The 17,850-nt window shown below is 50.8% G+C and overlaps 6 protein-coding genes across 6 annotated transcripts; 5 read left to right on the plus strand and 1 right to left on the minus strand.

The window, feature by feature from the left end:
- Positions 1-603: 603 nt before the first annotated feature.
- Positions 604-2,379, plus strand: VTN00DRAFT_5126 (uncharacterized protein; the record flags this gene model as incomplete). The annotated part of the gene is made up of 4 exons (XM_069431625.1): positions 604-1,206; positions 1,269-1,315; positions 1,373-1,803; positions 1,850-2,379. The coding sequence occupies 4 exons, from the start codon at positions 604-606 to the stop codon at positions 2,377-2,379; spliced, it is 1,611 nt and encodes a 536-aa protein (XP_069290641.1).
- A 2,655-nt stretch (positions 2,380-5,034) lies between these two features.
- Positions 5,035-7,100, plus strand: VTN00DRAFT_5127 (uncharacterized protein; the record flags this gene model as incomplete). Its single annotated transcript, XM_069431626.1, has 5 exons — positions 5,035-5,314; positions 5,367-6,061; positions 6,113-6,435; positions 6,490-6,725; positions 6,988-7,100. 5 exons carry the CDS (start codon positions 5,035-5,037, stop codon positions 7,098-7,100), a joined length of 1,647 nt encoding a protein of 548 aa, XP_069290642.1.
- A 2,539-nt stretch (positions 7,101-9,639) lies between these two features.
- Positions 9,640-10,539, plus strand: VTN00DRAFT_5128 (uncharacterized protein; the record flags this gene model as incomplete). Its single annotated transcript, XM_069431627.1, has 1 exon — positions 9,640-10,539. The coding sequence occupies one exon, from the start codon at positions 9,640-9,642 to the stop codon at positions 10,537-10,539; it is 900 nt and encodes a 299-aa protein (XP_069290643.1).
- Positions 10,540-10,723: 184 nt separating this feature from the next.
- Positions 10,724-12,888, minus strand: VTN00DRAFT_5129 (uncharacterized protein; the record flags this gene model as incomplete). Its single annotated transcript, XM_069431628.1, has 6 exons — positions 10,724-11,355; positions 11,408-11,664; positions 11,712-11,850; positions 11,905-12,059; positions 12,114-12,216; positions 12,273-12,888. The coding sequence occupies 6 exons, from the start codon at positions 12,886-12,888 to the stop codon at positions 10,724-10,726; spliced, it is 1,902 nt and encodes a 633-aa protein (XP_069290644.1).
- Positions 12,889-13,067: 179 nt separating this feature from the next.
- Positions 13,068-13,589, plus strand: VTN00DRAFT_5130 (uncharacterized protein; the record flags this gene model as incomplete). Its single annotated transcript, XM_069431630.1, has 2 exons — positions 13,068-13,385; positions 13,437-13,589. 2 exons carry the CDS (start codon positions 13,068-13,070, stop codon positions 13,587-13,589), a joined length of 471 nt encoding a protein of 156 aa, XP_069290645.1.
- Positions 13,590-16,527: 2,938 nt separating this feature from the next.
- On the plus strand, positions 16,528-17,711 carry VTN00DRAFT_5131 (uncharacterized protein; the record flags this gene model as incomplete). The annotated part of the gene is made up of 2 exons (XM_069431631.1): positions 16,528-16,540; positions 16,621-17,711. 2 exons carry the CDS (start codon positions 16,528-16,530, stop codon positions 17,709-17,711), a joined length of 1,104 nt encoding a protein of 367 aa, XP_069290646.1.
- Between the last annotated feature and the right edge of the window lie 139 nt (positions 17,712-17,850).

Here is a 17,850-nt window from a genome sequence, read left to right on the forward strand (position 1 = left end):
TGGCAATAACAACATATCCTCACAATCAGGAACAAAGCAGGTTTCGATTTCAATGAAATGGGCAAAGAGAATAGCATTCTCGTCCAACACCAGCCACGACGGCAATCGCAATACCAAGCATCTGCCGAAGCTCGCGCCCAGACGGGAGACATTGTTCTGGGCAGTTATCTTAACCAGATCAGGTCTGGTTCTCTTTTTGCAATGACCACTGGAAAGGCATCTCTGAGTCAAAAAGATCCGAGCTGTGGAGCCGGGAGCTAAGTATGGCCCGCGTCTGGGGACCCCACATACGGGATGCATCTCATCTTTTTTTTCTTGACCTTTGACGGTTGGGATGCGGGGGAACTTTGAGCTGGCACTAGTTTTTCTGCATGCCTTTGCTAGTTAGGTTGGGCCCCATATACTCAATGGGATGAGCTGGTCGGGTTTGCCCCCATGTTTTCGACATATTTAATAGGTACCCAGTACCTTCCTGTGTGGGTGCTAACCATTGACCAAGCTATATATCACTGCATTGGACACTGCTGTTGATTGCGATTCTTGTTTGCAATTCCTCTTCCTGGTCTAGGGGTCTGCAGACCATACGCCTCCATCCCAGCTAACATGCCAGCTGGAGACATCGACCCCGAAAAGGGGTCCGTCGGTCTCTCAGTCGACAAGACGCCCTCGGATCAGAACCAAACGCGGACAGAGATACCAGCCGTTGAGCTCGACCGTCTGGGCGAGAAAGAAGGCTACATCCTCGATGCGACCACCTTCCAGGCCGAACATGCCGGCCAACAACAGGACCTCAAGCTCGCGCCGGATGGCAAGACGGTGCTCATCCCCCAGCCCAGCGACGACCCCGTCGACACGCTCAACTGGAGCCAGACGAAGAAGAACCTCGTCCTCTTCATCATCTCCGCCTGCGCCTTCTTGCCCGACTACGGCAGTGCAACGGGCGCCGTGACGCTCCTGCAGCAGGCGAAGCTTTGGAACATGACCGAGGACCATGTCAATCATTCGCAGGTGGGGAATGTGTTTATGCTGGGGGCGGGTGGTCTTTTTGTTACGGTGTTTGGAGCGTATTTTGGACGGTTGCCCGTTCTGTTCTGGTTTCTGGTCTTTGCGCTCTGGACGGCGGCGTGGTGTGCGGGTGCGCATGGGTTTAATGATTTTATGGCGGCGAGGATTCTGAATGGGTTCTTTTCGACTGTTGCGCAGGGGGTATGTATTCTTTCTTCTCAAACTATGTTGATGTTGAACATAGGATGGCTAATGCTTTATAGGGTGGTTTAATGTTCATCAAGGACATGTTTTTCTTCCATGAACATGCGTTAGTTCCGCCTATTCAAACATAATATATCACACTGTCTTTTGCTGACTCGTACAGCCGCAAAATCAACCTCTGGGCCTCTTTCATCGTCCTCTCCCCCTATTTCGGCCCCCTGCTGGCAGCCTTCATGATCGCAACCCAGTCCTGGCGGCTGCCGTTCTGGATCTACACAATCGAAACCGGTCTCTGCCTGGTTCTGGTGATTCTCTTCGTTGACGAGACCTACTACAACAGGAGCATCCCAGCCAGTCAGCAACCGGTGCGCAGGTCACGAATCCTCCGACTGATCGGAGTCGAGCAGTGGCGGTCCCGCGAGCAGAGGAGCACGCTTTACGAGGCCTTCATGCGGCCGATCAAGGTGATTCTGAAGCCGACGGTGTTTATGAGCGTATTCTATTACCTGTTCACGTTTGCGTGGGTAGTGGGGATCAATACAACGTTGGCGATTTTCGTCACGCCGTTGTATAACTTTGGGCCGTTGCAGATCGGTAAGTTATCTCCTTACGTCAACTTATACATATTAACGACCGCCAGGCTACTTCTACTTCACCCCCATCGTGGCCGCCATCCTGGGCGAAATCGCCGGCCACTGGCTCCACGACTACCTCGCCCGCGTCTACATCCGGCACCACCCCAAGAAACACCTCGACCCGGAAGCCCGCCTCCTCGCCATCTGGGTCTCCACCCCCTTCGTCGTGGCCGGTCTCATCTTCATCGGCTTCTGCCTCGAGCGCGGATACCACTACATGCTGACCGCCCTCGCGTGGGGCCTGTACGTCTTCGGCATCATGATCACCACGGTCGCCGTGTCGGCGTACAACCTCGACTCGTACCCCGAGGGATCGGGGGAGGTCGCGGCGTGGGTGAATTTCGGACGGACCACGGGCGGCTTTATCGTGAGTTATTTCCAGGTGCAGTGGGCGGAGCGGACGGGGACCGAGGCGAGTTTCGGCACGCAGGCGGGGATCTGTGCGGCCATGTTTTTGTTCTTCGTCGTGACGTTGCAGGTATGGGGGAAGAGGTTAAGGATGTGGGCTGGGCCATTGGATTTCAAGACTAATTGATCTGTACTCTGTACGTTGTACGTACCGGATAATTCCTGATGGGGTCTTATGTGTATATGTTGGATACAGCCTACTTTGTATAGGCTAGTATGACCAGTGGGAGACCCTATATTTAAAGATAAAGGTGAACTCTGAATTCTCATTTTATCTACCTAATTGGCCCTATTTATAATATCAATCTGTGAGCCAAGAAGCTAACTAATATATAAAAAATAGACAATAAACGGGGACGGCAAATCAAGCCTCTTCGTAGGGGAGGCTGGCCGGAATAAGCAGGGCAAAAGGGACGAGGTTAGGAGGGAAGGATCGTTCGGAAATCATAGAAAGAGAATCAAAGGCTTAATCAACATTGAATTCTTTTTGTACTCTCCTCATTGACAGCCTCCAACAGTAAAACCTGTCCACCTGGTGATGATGGGGGGACTATCCCCCCTCATCCCCCGACTTCTTATCCCCTGCTTGCCTCCTTATCCTCAGTCTGAACCACTGCTCATCAGATCGGCAGAACACCCTGTTACATACCCCTGCCCCCCATTTAGCAGCCGACCCCAGCTGCTTACGAACATTCAAATATTTTTTTTTTGCGCCCTTATAAACTATATCTGCCGATAGGTGCGATTATCTACATCTTTCCACGTGACTACCCTTCTCTAGTTATGTTATCCAATCATGGCTGACGAAGCCAGAGCCGATCATGCTACGGACAGTTAGAGTGACTATCGCACCACTGTCTTCCGACAGACCTGGCTCTTCAATTTGCGGGAGATGCCACGCCAGAGTTTAGCGAAAGAAGCAGAAGCCCACTTGGAAAGTCTGAAAAACATCCAGGACCACCAGAATCTGGGGAGAAATCTACCGACCCTGTCATGAAAGGTGGGGTTACTCCTGCGTCCCGCAGTCATGGATCTACTACGTCAACTCCCAAAGTAAGGTTAGCGCGCCAACCTAGTCACTATACTAAAACAGGTAGAAGTTCTTGCCGCCTTATATACCTTCAGAATATAGTATGGCCCACCCTCTGCATCAATGACTCCTGGCATCTTTGTGGCATAGATCCAATTAGACTGTCCAGACAATCCGCTGGAAGTGCTTCCATGCTTCTTGTATAGCAATTTTTATTTCTTTGTAAGTGATCCTTTCTGGGAAGTTATTTTGGGGATAGTCTTTAGTCCGATTCCAAACCTCCTCAATTGGATTTAGATCGGACGAGTATGGTGGCCAGCTGTCAAACTGCGCGAACCTAGTAATCCGAAGGTATGATGATGAAAGCTCTGATTATTCGAATCTACCTAACCAACTGACTATTTATTCTCATGGAATGAGGGGTTAAGACCTTCCGAATATGATATATCAAGCGATTCCGAAAGATATGATGTATCGATGTGATATACCGAATATTGTAAGGATCTTTGAGATAACTACCCGGATCAGCGTGTGCTGACTAGGCTGATAGGTTTCTTGGCATACCACTAGGTTATAGTGGTAATATTCGGCTGACACCAGCTTACAACCTGCATCCCATATTGATCTAGTTTCTGCTGAGTTGCGGCTGAGTTATGACATGTGGCTTCGTCTTACATAAATCGAAATTTTAAATTCTGCTGTATATACTCTTTGAGAAGTGGAAGAATATGAGCAATATGGCTTGCCGAGTTGATCGTTTTCCACTCTTTCTCCCACACACGGGAGGTTCCTTTCTTGTTTCCGTGAATACAAGTTCAAAAAAAATCCATCTACTCTTGTGAGGAAGCCGCTCAGATAATTGAAGTTGGATAGAGCTCTTCTCCTTTTCTTGTGACGCAAGTGGTAGTATGACGACCAGAGGTTGTCCAAGTCTCATCACTCCATAGTATGGATTTCCACTGCTCCGTGGTCCAATTGAGATGCTGCCGTACCAAATCCAACTGCTTTTGTCTATTCAGGTCGGAAAGATGGCTTGATATAAGCACAGCGTCGATAATAACCTCGGGCATTTCAGGCATGACGTATGGCTTTTTCGGAGAACTCTGGCTTAGACCGCCATCCTACCTCACGGAATGTAAGACGACGAGCATCTGAGGATGAAGTCACATACTCAATGAGCTTGTCTGTCTGTTCCTCCGTAAGGATTCAAGGCCTTCCGGGCCTTTTCTATGGTTTAGGATAGCCGGCTTCACAAGCACGTTGGACTTGCCTATTAAGTGAAATGGAGATGTGCTGCACTTTGGTCATATTGATACCTAAAGAACGGCATGTTAATACTACAAGTCCTTTATCAGGAGTCAATTGGTGATGTTTAGCCATTGGTAATAGTATAGTAGAACATTTAATAGAAATCTATCATCTAAGGCGTGGATAGGGGATGGTAAAGCGGCAATACACTATACCTTAGCCTATTGGGCGCCACACCTTCGCGCTAACCTTACTTTAGCCCCAGATGTTCTACCTACCTAAGCTATCTTCTAGGCCACCTGCACATGTTCCATGTATACTTTTTCCAACTCTTGACTGCGGCGTGGTGTCCTTGCATCTAGATGAAGTTCTAGATGAAGTCCTCGAGTATCATTATTGCTTAGAACGATACCGGGAGCTTTCATATCAAACTTTTTGTCATCATTCGATTGATACCTAGGTGATACATTGCCCGTCTTGACCCCCCTCATTGAGCAGGCAGATATGGCTTCGAAACTTCTTTCGCGGTGGCTTTGGTCTTCTCCGCCATCCTCTGCTGGGACTGGACCTTCACAAATCATCACCTCGAATACGCCAGAGACACCATCGCCGGATCAACCTCGTACGGTAAAAATCATGACGGGCAGTTGCACTTTCGTATCTCGAAAGAGTGGTATGCAATGCGGCTGCGCGTTAGGTTCATATATCACACAGACCGACGGCAGCGCTACCTGGGAAGCTTGTGACGATTGTGGTCACCCTATGCATCTTCATCAGGACTATGGTGAGAGCATTTTTGTCGTTCAACAAGTTCCAATTTCACTGATTATTCACAGTCAATGTTTCTCGCCCTCCCGAACCATTGTCACATCCCGATATCTCTCCACGTATTGACACGGTTAAGAAACTTGCTGCGCTCTTGGACGAGAGGCGAGTGCTTCACGTCAGAGGCACTCCATCCTCTGGTAAAACAATGCTAGCAAGGCTTCTATGGAATTACTGCCTCAGCTGCGGAGAGCCTGTTGTGTTCATAACAGGCTGGTCCAACATCCCTGACCCACAGGAGCATCTGGCTGAACAGTGCAATGCAGCAGGCTATAAGGATGTGAACCGTGTCCACCTTTTAGAGAAAAACATCACTTTCGTACTTGATGAAGCACAAGCGTCTTATAAAGATCATGCACTGTGGCTGGGCGTTATCAAATCGCAAAGCGGCCGCCACTTTGGACCGAAAATATGTTTATTTGCTTCCTATGGAAGTCCAACCACAGGGCCCACAGAATACCCGCATGGCACTACCCCTGTCCATCTTGGTCCAGCCCAACGCATCACCCTCACGATATCCCGTGTTTCCGATTCACCTAATGTCTGTCTTTTCTACAGTGAGGAGGAGTTCAATGATGTTCTACAGAGACTTTGCTCCCGGCCATGGTCGAACTTTGCCATTGCCCCTGATGCTCGCGATTACCTCTACTCCATGACGAATGGGCACCCCGGTGCCGTTGATTCGTTGGTATCGTACATCTTCGAGGTATGTGTTTCTGTAGCGTATGGTACGTCGTTTCGAGGACTAATTCTCCAGATTTACCGCTCGGAACTGAAGAAGGGCATCCCTGAAATTACAAAGCAGCATCTTGTGAAGTCGTTGGATGACGAGGCCGCTGTGTTTCAGAGACTACAGCATGCACCTGTTTTTCGGTCATTCCCATCTTCAAAGCAGCTCACAGTTCCTGCTGCAAATGTACTTCGCCAAGTGTTGCGAGAAGGAAGTATACCGTGTAATCTTGAAGATCCAGGGATCAAGCTTTGCTACGAGATGGGCTGGGTACACTCGGATCATACAGACCAACCTACGTTGATGGATCCGGAGATTGTTTGTTTTCTCCCATCGAGGCTACATGAGAAGTAAGTTTCATTTCACTATGTGCTGCATCTTGCGTCAGTTCTGACACATTGTAGGTTTGTCGAGTATTTCCTGCACTTGTATCAGCCTAAACCCTTTCCATTGGACAAGTTTCCGTCACTCCCTGTTCTCTGCGAAGCGGTTCTCCACCATTTCTCCAGGAAAAACCTCCTCTCAAGTGCGCATGGAAGACACAAACCTTCGACAATCGTCCGGCCTCCTGAAGCTCAGTTTCAAGATGAGTGGTATCGGGCGTTTTATTCATTGGTTGGCCATGGCGTCGCTATCTCCAGTGAGTGGTCTCGTACTGGTGATGGCCGGATTGACTTCAGAATCGTAGAGCCTGCATGGGGTATCGAGTTGTTACGTAATGGAGATCGACTTAGCGAGCATTGCAATCGATTCTTACCCCAAGGTAACTATCACAGGTGGATTTCAGAAGGCTTGCTTAAGGACTGGCTTATCTTGGACTGTCGACATTCCATGCCACAGACGTACAGTATGATTCCCTGCGTCCTTTGCGCGAGTTTTCAAAGGCTGATGATTGGCATTAGACGTGGCTGGTACCAAACTCTGGCGAGTCGTGTTTAGGGAAGGCTATACATCTGTTTGCATTCTGAACTGCAACAACGAGATCATAGTGCCTGAATTTCCTCTCCTTGATTGAACGAACTCAAGATTGCCGTTACTGTATGCAGCATATGTTTTTTGTAGGCGGTCTGGCTGGATCAGACTACTAGGGACCCTATAAGTCTACATCTAGCAAGCGTATGGAGGGCTACTTGGTAGTATGTCTAGATCAATTCGGAAGCGGAGGTTCAAACGTAGCGTCAGATAGACTCAAGACGAAACTGCTTGCCCCTCCCAGAGCTGGGGGGAAGCGCTGGTATATGTGACAGTCATTGCAGGCATAGAGAAAAAGCTAATAAAAGTCACAAGACCTCATATATCTCTTTTGCTAAAAATCCAGCTGTATTCTCTTAAAAATCATAGATTCACTAGTATTGGTATCCGTATCTTCTCGAGACCAGCTGTCTCAGGCAATGTTCGCTCCTGAGGCAGAAAGCATTCTGTAAGGAGATGGCGTGGGTGACAGGTTTCGTCAGTAACTTTAAACTAGGCAGCAAGTGCTGTCCGCTCAATGAACAGCCAACAGTAAGACTAGTCAGCACTCTGTTGGTAACGTAATCCACCACCGAGCGGCGCAAAGATTCTAGCAGAACGCAATGCCGCAAATTCTATTAGGAATCTATCCACAAATGAATATGATAATGATGCTATATACTAGGTAGGCCTATTTACTAGGGCATTGAGTCCTAATATGACCAATCAGATGGCAGTTACTGCACCGTGGTGGTGCTCGTTTCTTCCGCTCCTGCAATTCCCCCTCTAATGCTTGCTCAGCTTCTTGAGTAAGCTGCTGGCCTTGAGCACCTGTTAGAATGCCTCCTGAAGCAATAAAGGATCTAGGGGCTTCTCTCTTTCGCTTTTGATGCTGATTAGCAGCATGAAGCTCTTCCATCTGCTGCCGAAGCATGAGGACTTCATGTGTGACGGCGCTCAGTCATAGTATTATTTAGCTAAAACTATGGTAGCTTGTCATACAGAATCGAAAGCATGAGGGGAAAGAAAGGAAAGAATTCGCAGGGCTTCGTGTAACGTGATATATATAGGCAAGTAGGACCGGCAGTATCCCAGAGACAAAGGACTGCTCAACACCGCCTACCTTACCGCCTAGGTGTCTGCCGCGCCGTCACATATAGTACTATAAGTAATTCAGACAGAAATAATTAAATTCTAGTGCTTTTCTTTTCATCTAAGCTGACCAAACTATATAATATAAACTAGTCAAGCAATAGTTCTAATCAGCCTCAAGACAGAGAATTAAGCATAGCATATAAAAATAGCTACATTTATAACAAGTATTGAGTAATTCTAAATTCTAATAGAATAGCACTGCAGACCCTTAACAGAACAAAAACAGAAATGAGTAATCCAATTAGTTCACAGGCCATATTAATCAATCCATCATTCTTGAGGCCTTTAATTTAAAGCTACTAATCAGCAGGTAACGCAGGTGGATAAAGCAGCCCACCCCCGCATCCCACTCCTCCTCCCGAGGTCTCCCCGACGGCCCGACCCCCCAATGGCCCCGCCACTATGTGGAGCCCCAATATATACACTACCCCATACAGTACGGCTGTACCCCATGGGCCATAACTATCATACTCCACTCCAGCCATGATACTATCAACGCTAACCAACAATCAAGACCACACACACACCATTACCACGCCACGGCCCATACCTACATAGTACAGTATATCCTACTAAGCATGCATCTTCGGAGCCCCCTCTTTTCGGTCCGATAAACCCCCGTCCGGACAGAAGACCGAAGATGGGGTGAGGTCCAAATCCCGGCTGCCGATCTGTGATAGATAGATAGGTCAAGTACCTAAGGTACTGGTACTGTACAGTACCTCCTGCATACCCGAGAGAGCCCGACCCGAGGGCCGAGATAGATGAGAGTCGGTAGGAGATGTATATCCATGTTGTTAGCCCATCAGGATGTAATGTACATACAACAGATGTTTTACCACTCTGTTTAGTTATCTGCACATGTTACATGTAGATGTACTTGCAGTGATGTCTGGAGAGCTTAACGAGATCCATCCTTCAGAGACAGCAAGCACCACTTGGGTAGGTACAGTAGATTTATTCCATCCGCACGGAGAGATACTGATAGACGGGAGCTGCCGACCGCACTGACCGGGGTCGTCGTCCATTCCATCTTGCCAAGGCTGTTGTGTTCTCCGCGGCTGCTCGGGTTGAGGCGGGGTAGAGGTACCCCGGGTTCAACTGCATGTGCAGTACATGTACCTAAAACGCATCTCTAGCCCGAGTCTAGGTAGGATAGGTGTACTGGGTACCTACTAGTACACCGTATCTACTAGCGTAGTTTACCTGTGCCCTGCACAGAGAGAGAGAGAGAGAGATGGCATGCAGATCAGGTCACCTGTATCATAGGATCGACCCAAGTAACCTGCCAGGGGTTCTAGGTAGTATATATATATATATACCTACTCTTCTACCTACCACTTCTCCTTCCGCCCTGTTCACTCAACGAGATAAACACCAAATTGAATTGGATCCATCAATCAATCAATCAATCAACAAAAGCCTACCACATCATCATATCTTTCACCATGACCACCTCCATCTCCCTCCCCACCTCCCACAACGACACCGAACCCCACGCCGTCCGCGTCACAAAGAACGCCCACTCCCTCCCCGGCGTAACCCTCATAACCCTCAACCGCCCTCACCGTCGCAACGCCATCGACGGCCCCACGGGCCTCAAGCTCACCCTCGCCCTGCGGTCCTTCGAAGACGACCCGTCCCAAAAAGTCGCCATCCTCCACGGCTCCGGCGGGTGCTTCTGCGCGGGGTTTGACTTACACGAGTTGTCGAAGTTCCCTGGCCAGAATAAAGCCCCGAGCGGGGAGGAAGATGGGAAAGGCTATAAAGGGCCCCGAGTGGGTAAGGAGCAGCGTGTCCAGGGGAAGAATGGACTCGGTCCGATCGGGCCGAGTAGGATGACGGTGACGAAGCCCGTTATTGCGGCTGTGGCAGGGTATGCGGTTGCGGGGGGGCTGGAGTTGAGTCTTGTGGCGGATATGCGTGTCGCGGAGGAGGATGCGGTGTTTGGGGTTTTCTGTCGACGGTTCGGGGTTCCGCTTGTTGACGGGGGCACCGTGAGGTTGCCTGCGATTGTTGGGTTGGGGAGGGCGTTGGATTTGATTTTGACCGGGCGGGGGGTTGGTGCGAAGGAGGCGCTGGAGATGGGGCTTGCGAATCGGGTCGTTCCCAAAGGGAAGAGTCTGGATGAGGCGCTGGAGATTGCTGGGCAGTTGGTCAAGTTCCCGCAGGCGTGTATGAATGCGGATCGGAGGAGTGCGTATTATTCCACGTACGGAGCCAGTTCGTTTGAGGATGCGTTGGCGTTTGAGTATGATAATGGGGTGCCGGTCATTGATGTTGAGAGTGTAAAGGGGGCGGGGAGGTTTAGTGCTGGTGCAGGGAGACATGGGAGTTTCAAGCTCTAAATGGATATACTGCAAATGGTGTATATAGATTCTTTTTATGAACAGAGCCTTTCAGCTCGAGTAATACTTATATGACATATTCAACTCGTATAGTATAAATAAACAGATATCCAGCGTTTATCCAGACAGCCTCCAATTTATAATAAAAGGAAAAGTCCCAAAGAAACAAATACATGTTCACAGCTCACTCCAGCTTCGCATGGCTGACGTACCAGCGTCCCGTGTCCGTGTTGTTGGTCATGTTCGTCTGCTCGGTGCGGCCATACTTCAGGTAACCGTTCTCCACGACACCGCCGCCAACGACACCCCCGTGGCGGTCGAGGTGGTTCTCGCCGCTCTTGACGGTGAAGTTGGCAAGCGAGACCTCGCCCGCATTGCGCGTCTTGATGTTCGGGATGCCGAAGAACTGCGCCTGCACCGCCTCGGGCGTGATGTGCAGCTCGAAGTAGCCGCGGTAGTATGTCTCGGACCACTGCAGCTCCGGGTTCGCGTCGACCAGCCACTTGGACCGCTCCATCGACTCCGCGATGGTGGCGTTCTCGCCCACGGGGGACGGGGAGGTGACGGCCGTACCGGCAAACTCGACGCCGACGGAACCCTTGCCGGTGTGGGGGTTGTAGGGGCTGTGGTCCAGCCAGACCAGGTCGCTGACCCAGTTGGCGTGCGAGTCACCGGCGATCATGATGTTGTTGCCGATCTTGTTGTCGTAGAGCGTCTTGAAGGTGCGGTTGCGGTTGGCCTGGTAGCCGTCCCACTGGTCGTAGTTGAGCGGGTTCTCATCGCCCATGGAGATGGACTGGTTGATGCGGGAGAAGACTAGATAGGTCAGCCTTGCACGAATAGACCGAACAGCCTATGGGTAACGTACTAGTCTGGCTGCCAATGACACGCCACTGGGCACCGCGCTTGGCGGACTCGACGAGGGACCGGTAGAACCAGTTCTCCTGGCGGCTGCCCATCATGGTGTGGCTTGGGTCGTTGGAGATGGCGTGGATGTAGTCCGTGTTCCAGTACAGGTCCGTGATCGAGCGGTCATACTGGCGGGTGTCCAGCATGATGATATCCAGGAGCGACCCGAGCTGGAAGCGTCTCCAGATGCGCAGGTTGTCGTCCATCTCGACCTGACTACAGTTTCTTAGCGCCATTCGAAAACACACTGGCTGGAGGCTTACCGGATGGGCATCCACTCGAAGTACGCGCGGACCGCGTTCATCTTGCGCTGGTCGACAGAGATGCCGCCGTCATCCAAGAAGGATTCTTCCGTGTTGTTCAATCCGGACGAGCCATCGCGGTAGGTGTTGTCGCCGATCTCTGCTCACTGTTAGAATGTACACATATTGTATATAAGGTTTGCCATGCACATACCGTGGTCATCCCAGACGGGAATCCAGGGGTAGTTGGCGTGACTGAGCAGCAGATCGAGATCGGTGCGGTAAGTCGCGAGGCGCTTGCGGTAGTCGTACAGGGTGAAGATCTCCTTGTCTGGCTGAGGAATACGTCCGAGGCTGTCACCCCAGCCGCTAGATGCAAACGTCAGCACGGCCACCAGCCAGGGTTCTTGGGGCACGACGTACTATTCACCGTTGGCGTACTCGTAGATGTAGTCACCGAGGTGCAGAACATAGTCGACCGAGTCCTTGCGCACGGAGTTTCCATAGGCGTTGAAGAAACCGAACGCTGGAGATGTGTCAATCATGGGAACAGGCTGTTGCCAGACCATTGGGGGAGCATACGGTAGTTGCTGCAGGAGTACACGGCCAGGCCGATCTCGCTGACGTCGTCCGTCGGAGCGGGCGCGGTCTTGGTGCGTCCGACGGGGCTGGTGATGTTGGAGTTGCACACCTGGAACTGGTAGTAGTAGGTGGTGAAGGGCTGCAGCTGAGTGGCCTCCACCTTGGCCGTGTAGTCGACGTCGGAGCTGGTGAAGAGGGATCCGGAGTCGACGACGTTCTTGAAGGCGCGATCGGTGGCGACCTTGTATGTCAGGCAGACGGGGGCGTTGGAGGGCGGCGGGACATGCTCGTCGTCACCCGAGTAGATGGGCACAGGGTTATACAGCGGGACCAGGCCGGAGGTGGCGCTGTCGTTGTGGGAGTTGTCGAACTTGGGGGCGCATCGCGTCCAGAGGATGACGGAGGTGGCATAGGGGTCTCCGGACGCGACGCCGTGGGTGAAGTTCAGCTTGCTGGGGTCGTAGGGGGCCGAGGGGCTGCCTCGCTTGGCGACCTTGGGGATGGAGATGCCCAGGCCGGGGTGGTTGAGCGACGGGCTGCGGTAGTTGAGGTTGCCCGCGTACGAGGCGGCGGCGGTGGCCGCGGACAGCGCGACGAGGGGGAGCGAGTACCACATGGTGGACGGCGTGCGGCTTCAACGACGACGGTCGATGTCATCCATGGCCGGTCCGCAGCCTTTATATACATCTCGTGAGGGACAGGGAAGTGTGGAACCATGCTGTCTGTCAGCATCATCTGTATCGCCATACCTTGCATCGCCATCATCATTTGTAATGGCTGTGCTCGACACGTCGAATGGCACAGCAACGCGATGGCATGCGTCGAGACGCAGAGAACGACCTGCCCGAGCGAGCATCGCGCCCGCCAGGCACGCCCGCGCACGTGCTCCGCTGGCGGCCCTCATTCGCCCGCCGCTCCGCCCTAATCTCCGGCTCGTTGTTTCCGTCCCCGCCCACGTGCAGCCCCTGCTCCGCCCCGATCCGCCATCTCGCTTGTCAGCCTACAATGCATGTATACGAGATGCATGTCTCGATGATATACAGGAACGAGGGTCAGTGTTATGCACAAAATCCACATCTGATCACAGATGCCAAGATCATGGGCATCAACCAGGTACCAATACACAGAGTACTCCAAAACACCATCCTCAAAGCATCTAGGTAGCACCGTGACCAGCAGCAGAGCTTCCACCCGTTCCAGAACCCCGGATGGTCGGGCGATCGAACAGACACAACCTTATCGCCGCGCTCCGCATCGCTAGTGCCAAGTAATGGTCAGGTCCCGAGTCCGTCCGCTCGGTCGATCCATGCCGAATGACGGCGCCGGGGAGGACGACTCATTGCCTACATAGGCAGGTAGTTCAAGGTCCTGAGTTAGGGCTCGGCAAGGTTGTGTCTTCTGTCCGTTTTCCTGCCATTAATTTTCCGCATCATTGCTACGGTGCCACCGCCCTGCCTTGGCGGACGGCCTGGCCACCGACCACATGGGCATGAATGACAACCTCGATATGCGATCTGGTGGTATCTTTATCCCGTGCCAAGTCTGCCAAGTCGGACGTTGTGTACGTAGACCAGCTGTCTCTGTCGCACTACAAACCCTCTTTTGAAATCATCTTGAGTTTTATTTAGTCAATAGGTGATAAAAAGAATGCCGTATCTACAGTCTCCTGCAGGGCTTCCATCTCGTTCTACAACCCCGGGATTGCTAGAGTAGACAATGAAATCCTTTAAACCGCTAATAGATTGGCAGATACAGCCAAGTTGGATGCATATTCGAATCAACGCCCAATTTTTTTCTTGCCCTCTAAGTCAAATAAATAGAGAGCCGTGGAAGAAGTAAGAAAAGATCAAGAATACTAAATACTTACACAAGCTGTGGACTGCGAAAGTGTCAGGTAAACCTTTACGCGCATAGACTCTATCCGAAGTGGATATTCTTTGCGGGATACAGACTACAGGAGAATGAATCGAAGCAGGTGTAACTGTGAAAACCGGAAGTATCAAGTCTGCGTGCAGGAAGCAGATCCATTCATTCACTCCCCCAATCGAGAGAGGAAAAGAGAGAAAACTATATTCTTTCTCTTCTCTTCCACTTTTGGATCGTGAATAATACATCAATCAATCAACTTCATCATTACCGACTCACCTCTACCTGCAAGACCGAAGCGAAACACATAGCATGCATATTCAAGGAGAATGAATGTGTTGGTGATTCCCTGAATCATCATACCGGCGCCTCAAGCCTGAACCCACATACGATGACTGTATCCAGGGGATTCTTCCTTTCCCAGACATGGCCGGGCGAATCCTCGCTGAGAGCAGTCGACTTTTCGGAACGGCAAGGATGAAAAATGTCCCTGTTCGGTTGGAGTTGTGGGAAGACCTTTCATGAGAATGCCAAATAGGCTGTCTATCTATCATTTGACTTTCAAGGTTAGCGAACATGATATTTCTTTTTTTTCCTTTTTCTTTCTAGGCAATAGGATTTGGTTCATATAATAAGGACATTTATGTACTGTGCATACTCGCAAACTGACGAACCTCCCCCACCGACTTCTTTAACGCCTTCACATCATGCGGGAAAAAAAAATTAACGACCACATCATACCCATCGTATTGTTCGCAAGTAGGCGTTTCATCCGCGGAAAACCTTGTACTGGTAAAAGCAGGTCACGGTGCCCCAGTTCAAGGAGAGTCCCACCGACAGGTCAATGATCTTGCGTGCGGTATCTTTGAAATAAATAGGAAGGATGGGACGGTTGGGGTTGATGCTGGGTGGCATAAGCTTCTCTTGGTTTTTTTTTTTTTTTTTTTTTTTTTTTTTTAGTCGCGGATGGCATATTTAATAGAGGGAGGGGTAGATAGATGGAATAGGTATGTATGCTGAGATTTGGGACTGGGTCTGAAGATATTACGGTAGTGAAGACTGCTTTTATGTACACTGTCAGTTAGTTGGGTCTCAAAATTTTTGTCAGATGACAGCAGGAAGAATGAAATGGAGATCACATAGAATGGCCAATAAAGAAGTGGCAGGTAGCATATTGCAATTCCGGGATCCGCCAATAGATACAACTGTTCAGCTTCAAGATGAAGTATATGTTCTCTAGAGTTGGTCAATATGGAAGCAATCGATGGCTTTTACATCGTTTAGACACAATGAAGGATTAGATATGAAGAGATACCTATGTTTATTAATTGCAAGTTCGGAAAAGAAATAAAGGAGGTCTCGCTTGACTTTTCTGTCTCTATACCAGGACTCCATAGCATTGACGCTGATTTTCTAACATCGGTAATAGTTGTTTCTTTTAGAAGGGCCTTGTGATATGTAAGCCTCTATTTTCAAAGGCATGACAATACTTACCAGAGAAAGAGAGGGACCTGTGAAATTCCCTAGATGCCTAATGCATAGAAATCCAAAGAGCCGAGCAAGCTATAACCTTCAGCAATTGCAGCATGCTTGCTAGGTAGTATTTGTACTGTACCAAAGATGGGGAGCTCCAAGGTTTGCGTTTTGCACCACATACCTACTTACTATTAAGCAAGGCATCAAGTAAAATAAAAGCACAAAAACGTTTCAATTTCGACAAGGCTAAGAGAGCCCATTGACCAATTTGACTTCGACAGCTTCAGACATGCGGAGAGGAGACGCAGACTACCTACCTACCTACTTGAGGTAGGTAAAGGACAGATAAAACCACGGGATTGGAATTGATGATGGTTTGTAGTGGGAAACTCCAAAGCTTTCAGGGCTAATAATCGAAAATAATGGGTATGATCTGTATGGAAATGATTAAAATTGTGACTTAATTGCCAGGTGCTGTAGGTATGGAGAAATATATCTTTGATGAATGGTTCTGCGACGGACCATGTGAGTCAGTAACCATCATGGTCGGCTGTTTCTGATATTTGTCTGCAAAATAGAGATAAAATATGTCACCATAACATATTGCAACACAAGCCAACTGACTATATAGCTCCAAGACCAGCAGGTCAACGAGCAGTACTGAGCACAGCGGAATGCACAGCTGACTAAGCATATGCTCGGGAGACCGAGGCTCCGCCATCACCAATCGCCGCCGCACGAGGCCCGGGGGCCGAAGCTGCATCGTCACCTCTTGGATCCTGGCGGCTTCTTCTTCTCTCCTCTGCTCGGGTCGAGGTTCAGCTCCCTCTCAATCTTCGAGAAGCCCTCGCTTTCTCTGTCCAGACTGATGCTGCAAGAAAGGTGATCCGTACACCTTCAACTACCTCCCACCATGCAGGGCTTCAGTAAGTACTATCGCGTCCTCCAGATCTGCTACCACGTTCCGCTCTATGTGCGATAACAACACTCATACTAACTCCAACAGACATGGGACGCTACGTCCCTCCGGACCAAGAGGGCCTCACGACGGGCAACAAGCTCGCGGGGAAACACCCCCTTGGCGCGCGGGCGCGCCACCTCCGCACGACGGGCGCCCTGATCGTGCGCTTCGAGATGCCCTTCTCGGTGTGGTGCACGAACTGCAAGCCGCACGAGACGCTCATCGCGCAGGGCGTGCGGTTCAACGCCGAGAAGAAGAAGGTCGGCAATTACTATTCCACGCCCATCTACTCCTTTCGCATGAAACATACCCTCTGCGGCGGGTGGATCGAGATCAGGACGGATCCGAAGAATACGGCGTATGTGGTTACGGAGGGGGGAAGGAAGAGGGATACCGGTGAGGAGAGGGAGATTACGGGGGATCTGGGGGAGATAAGGATCCGGTTGCAGGGTGAAGATAGGGAGGAGAAGGATGCGTTTGCGAGGTTGGAGGGGAAAGTCGCGGATAAGAGGCGCGCGGAGACGGAGAGTTCCCGCGTGCAGGAGCTGCAGAAGTTACAGGATCGGGATTGGGAGGACCCCTATGAGAAGTCTAAGAGGCTGCGGAGGGCGTTCCGCGCGGAGAGGAAGGGCTTGCAGAAGGCAGAGGAGATCAAGGAGGCGTTAAAGGATAAGATGAGTCTGGGTATCGATCTGGTCGATGAGACGGAGGAGGATCGCGTTCGCGCGGGGATGGTGGACTTTGGCCCCGTTCCTGACGCTTCGCACGCCAGTCGGATACGGCCGATGTTCCAAACTCGAACAGAGTCTCCTGCGTCGAAGGACCGTGGCAAGAGAGGGAAACGGTCGAAAGGGGAGGCCCTCATCGCGGAGCGCAAGGCTCTGTTGCGCAATGAGCTGAGTGGGAATACCCGCGCTGCGGTGGATCCTTTTCTGAGCGGTGAGAGGGTATGGCAGCCGGAGATCAAGAAACGGAAGACCACCAAGATTGCCCCGAGTAATGGGGACGAGGATGGGATCGAGAAGACTCCGGAGAACGAGCAATCGATCTCACCGCCTGTGGAACCGGCCCCGACGCCTGTGGAGCCAGTGTCGAGCGCGACACCGTTGGTGGACTATGCCTCGGATTCTGAGTGAGTCGAATCGTATGGATGATGTCTCTACCTTTTGTCTTTGCATGATACCCCGGTTGGAGTTTTGTCGAGTTGCACAGCATATAGATAGGTTCCTACGTGGCGTACTGGAAACGAGATCATGACATGTTATTCTGCCCGTA

This window comes from Thermoascus crustaceus (genome assembly GCF_041956765.1).
Source record: "Thermoascus crustaceus strain CBS 181.67 unplaced genomic scaffold VTN00scaffold_2, whole genome shotgun sequence".
Taxonomy (NCBI): domain Eukaryota; kingdom Fungi; phylum Ascomycota; class Eurotiomycetes; order Eurotiales; family Thermoascaceae; genus Thermoascus; species Thermoascus crustaceus.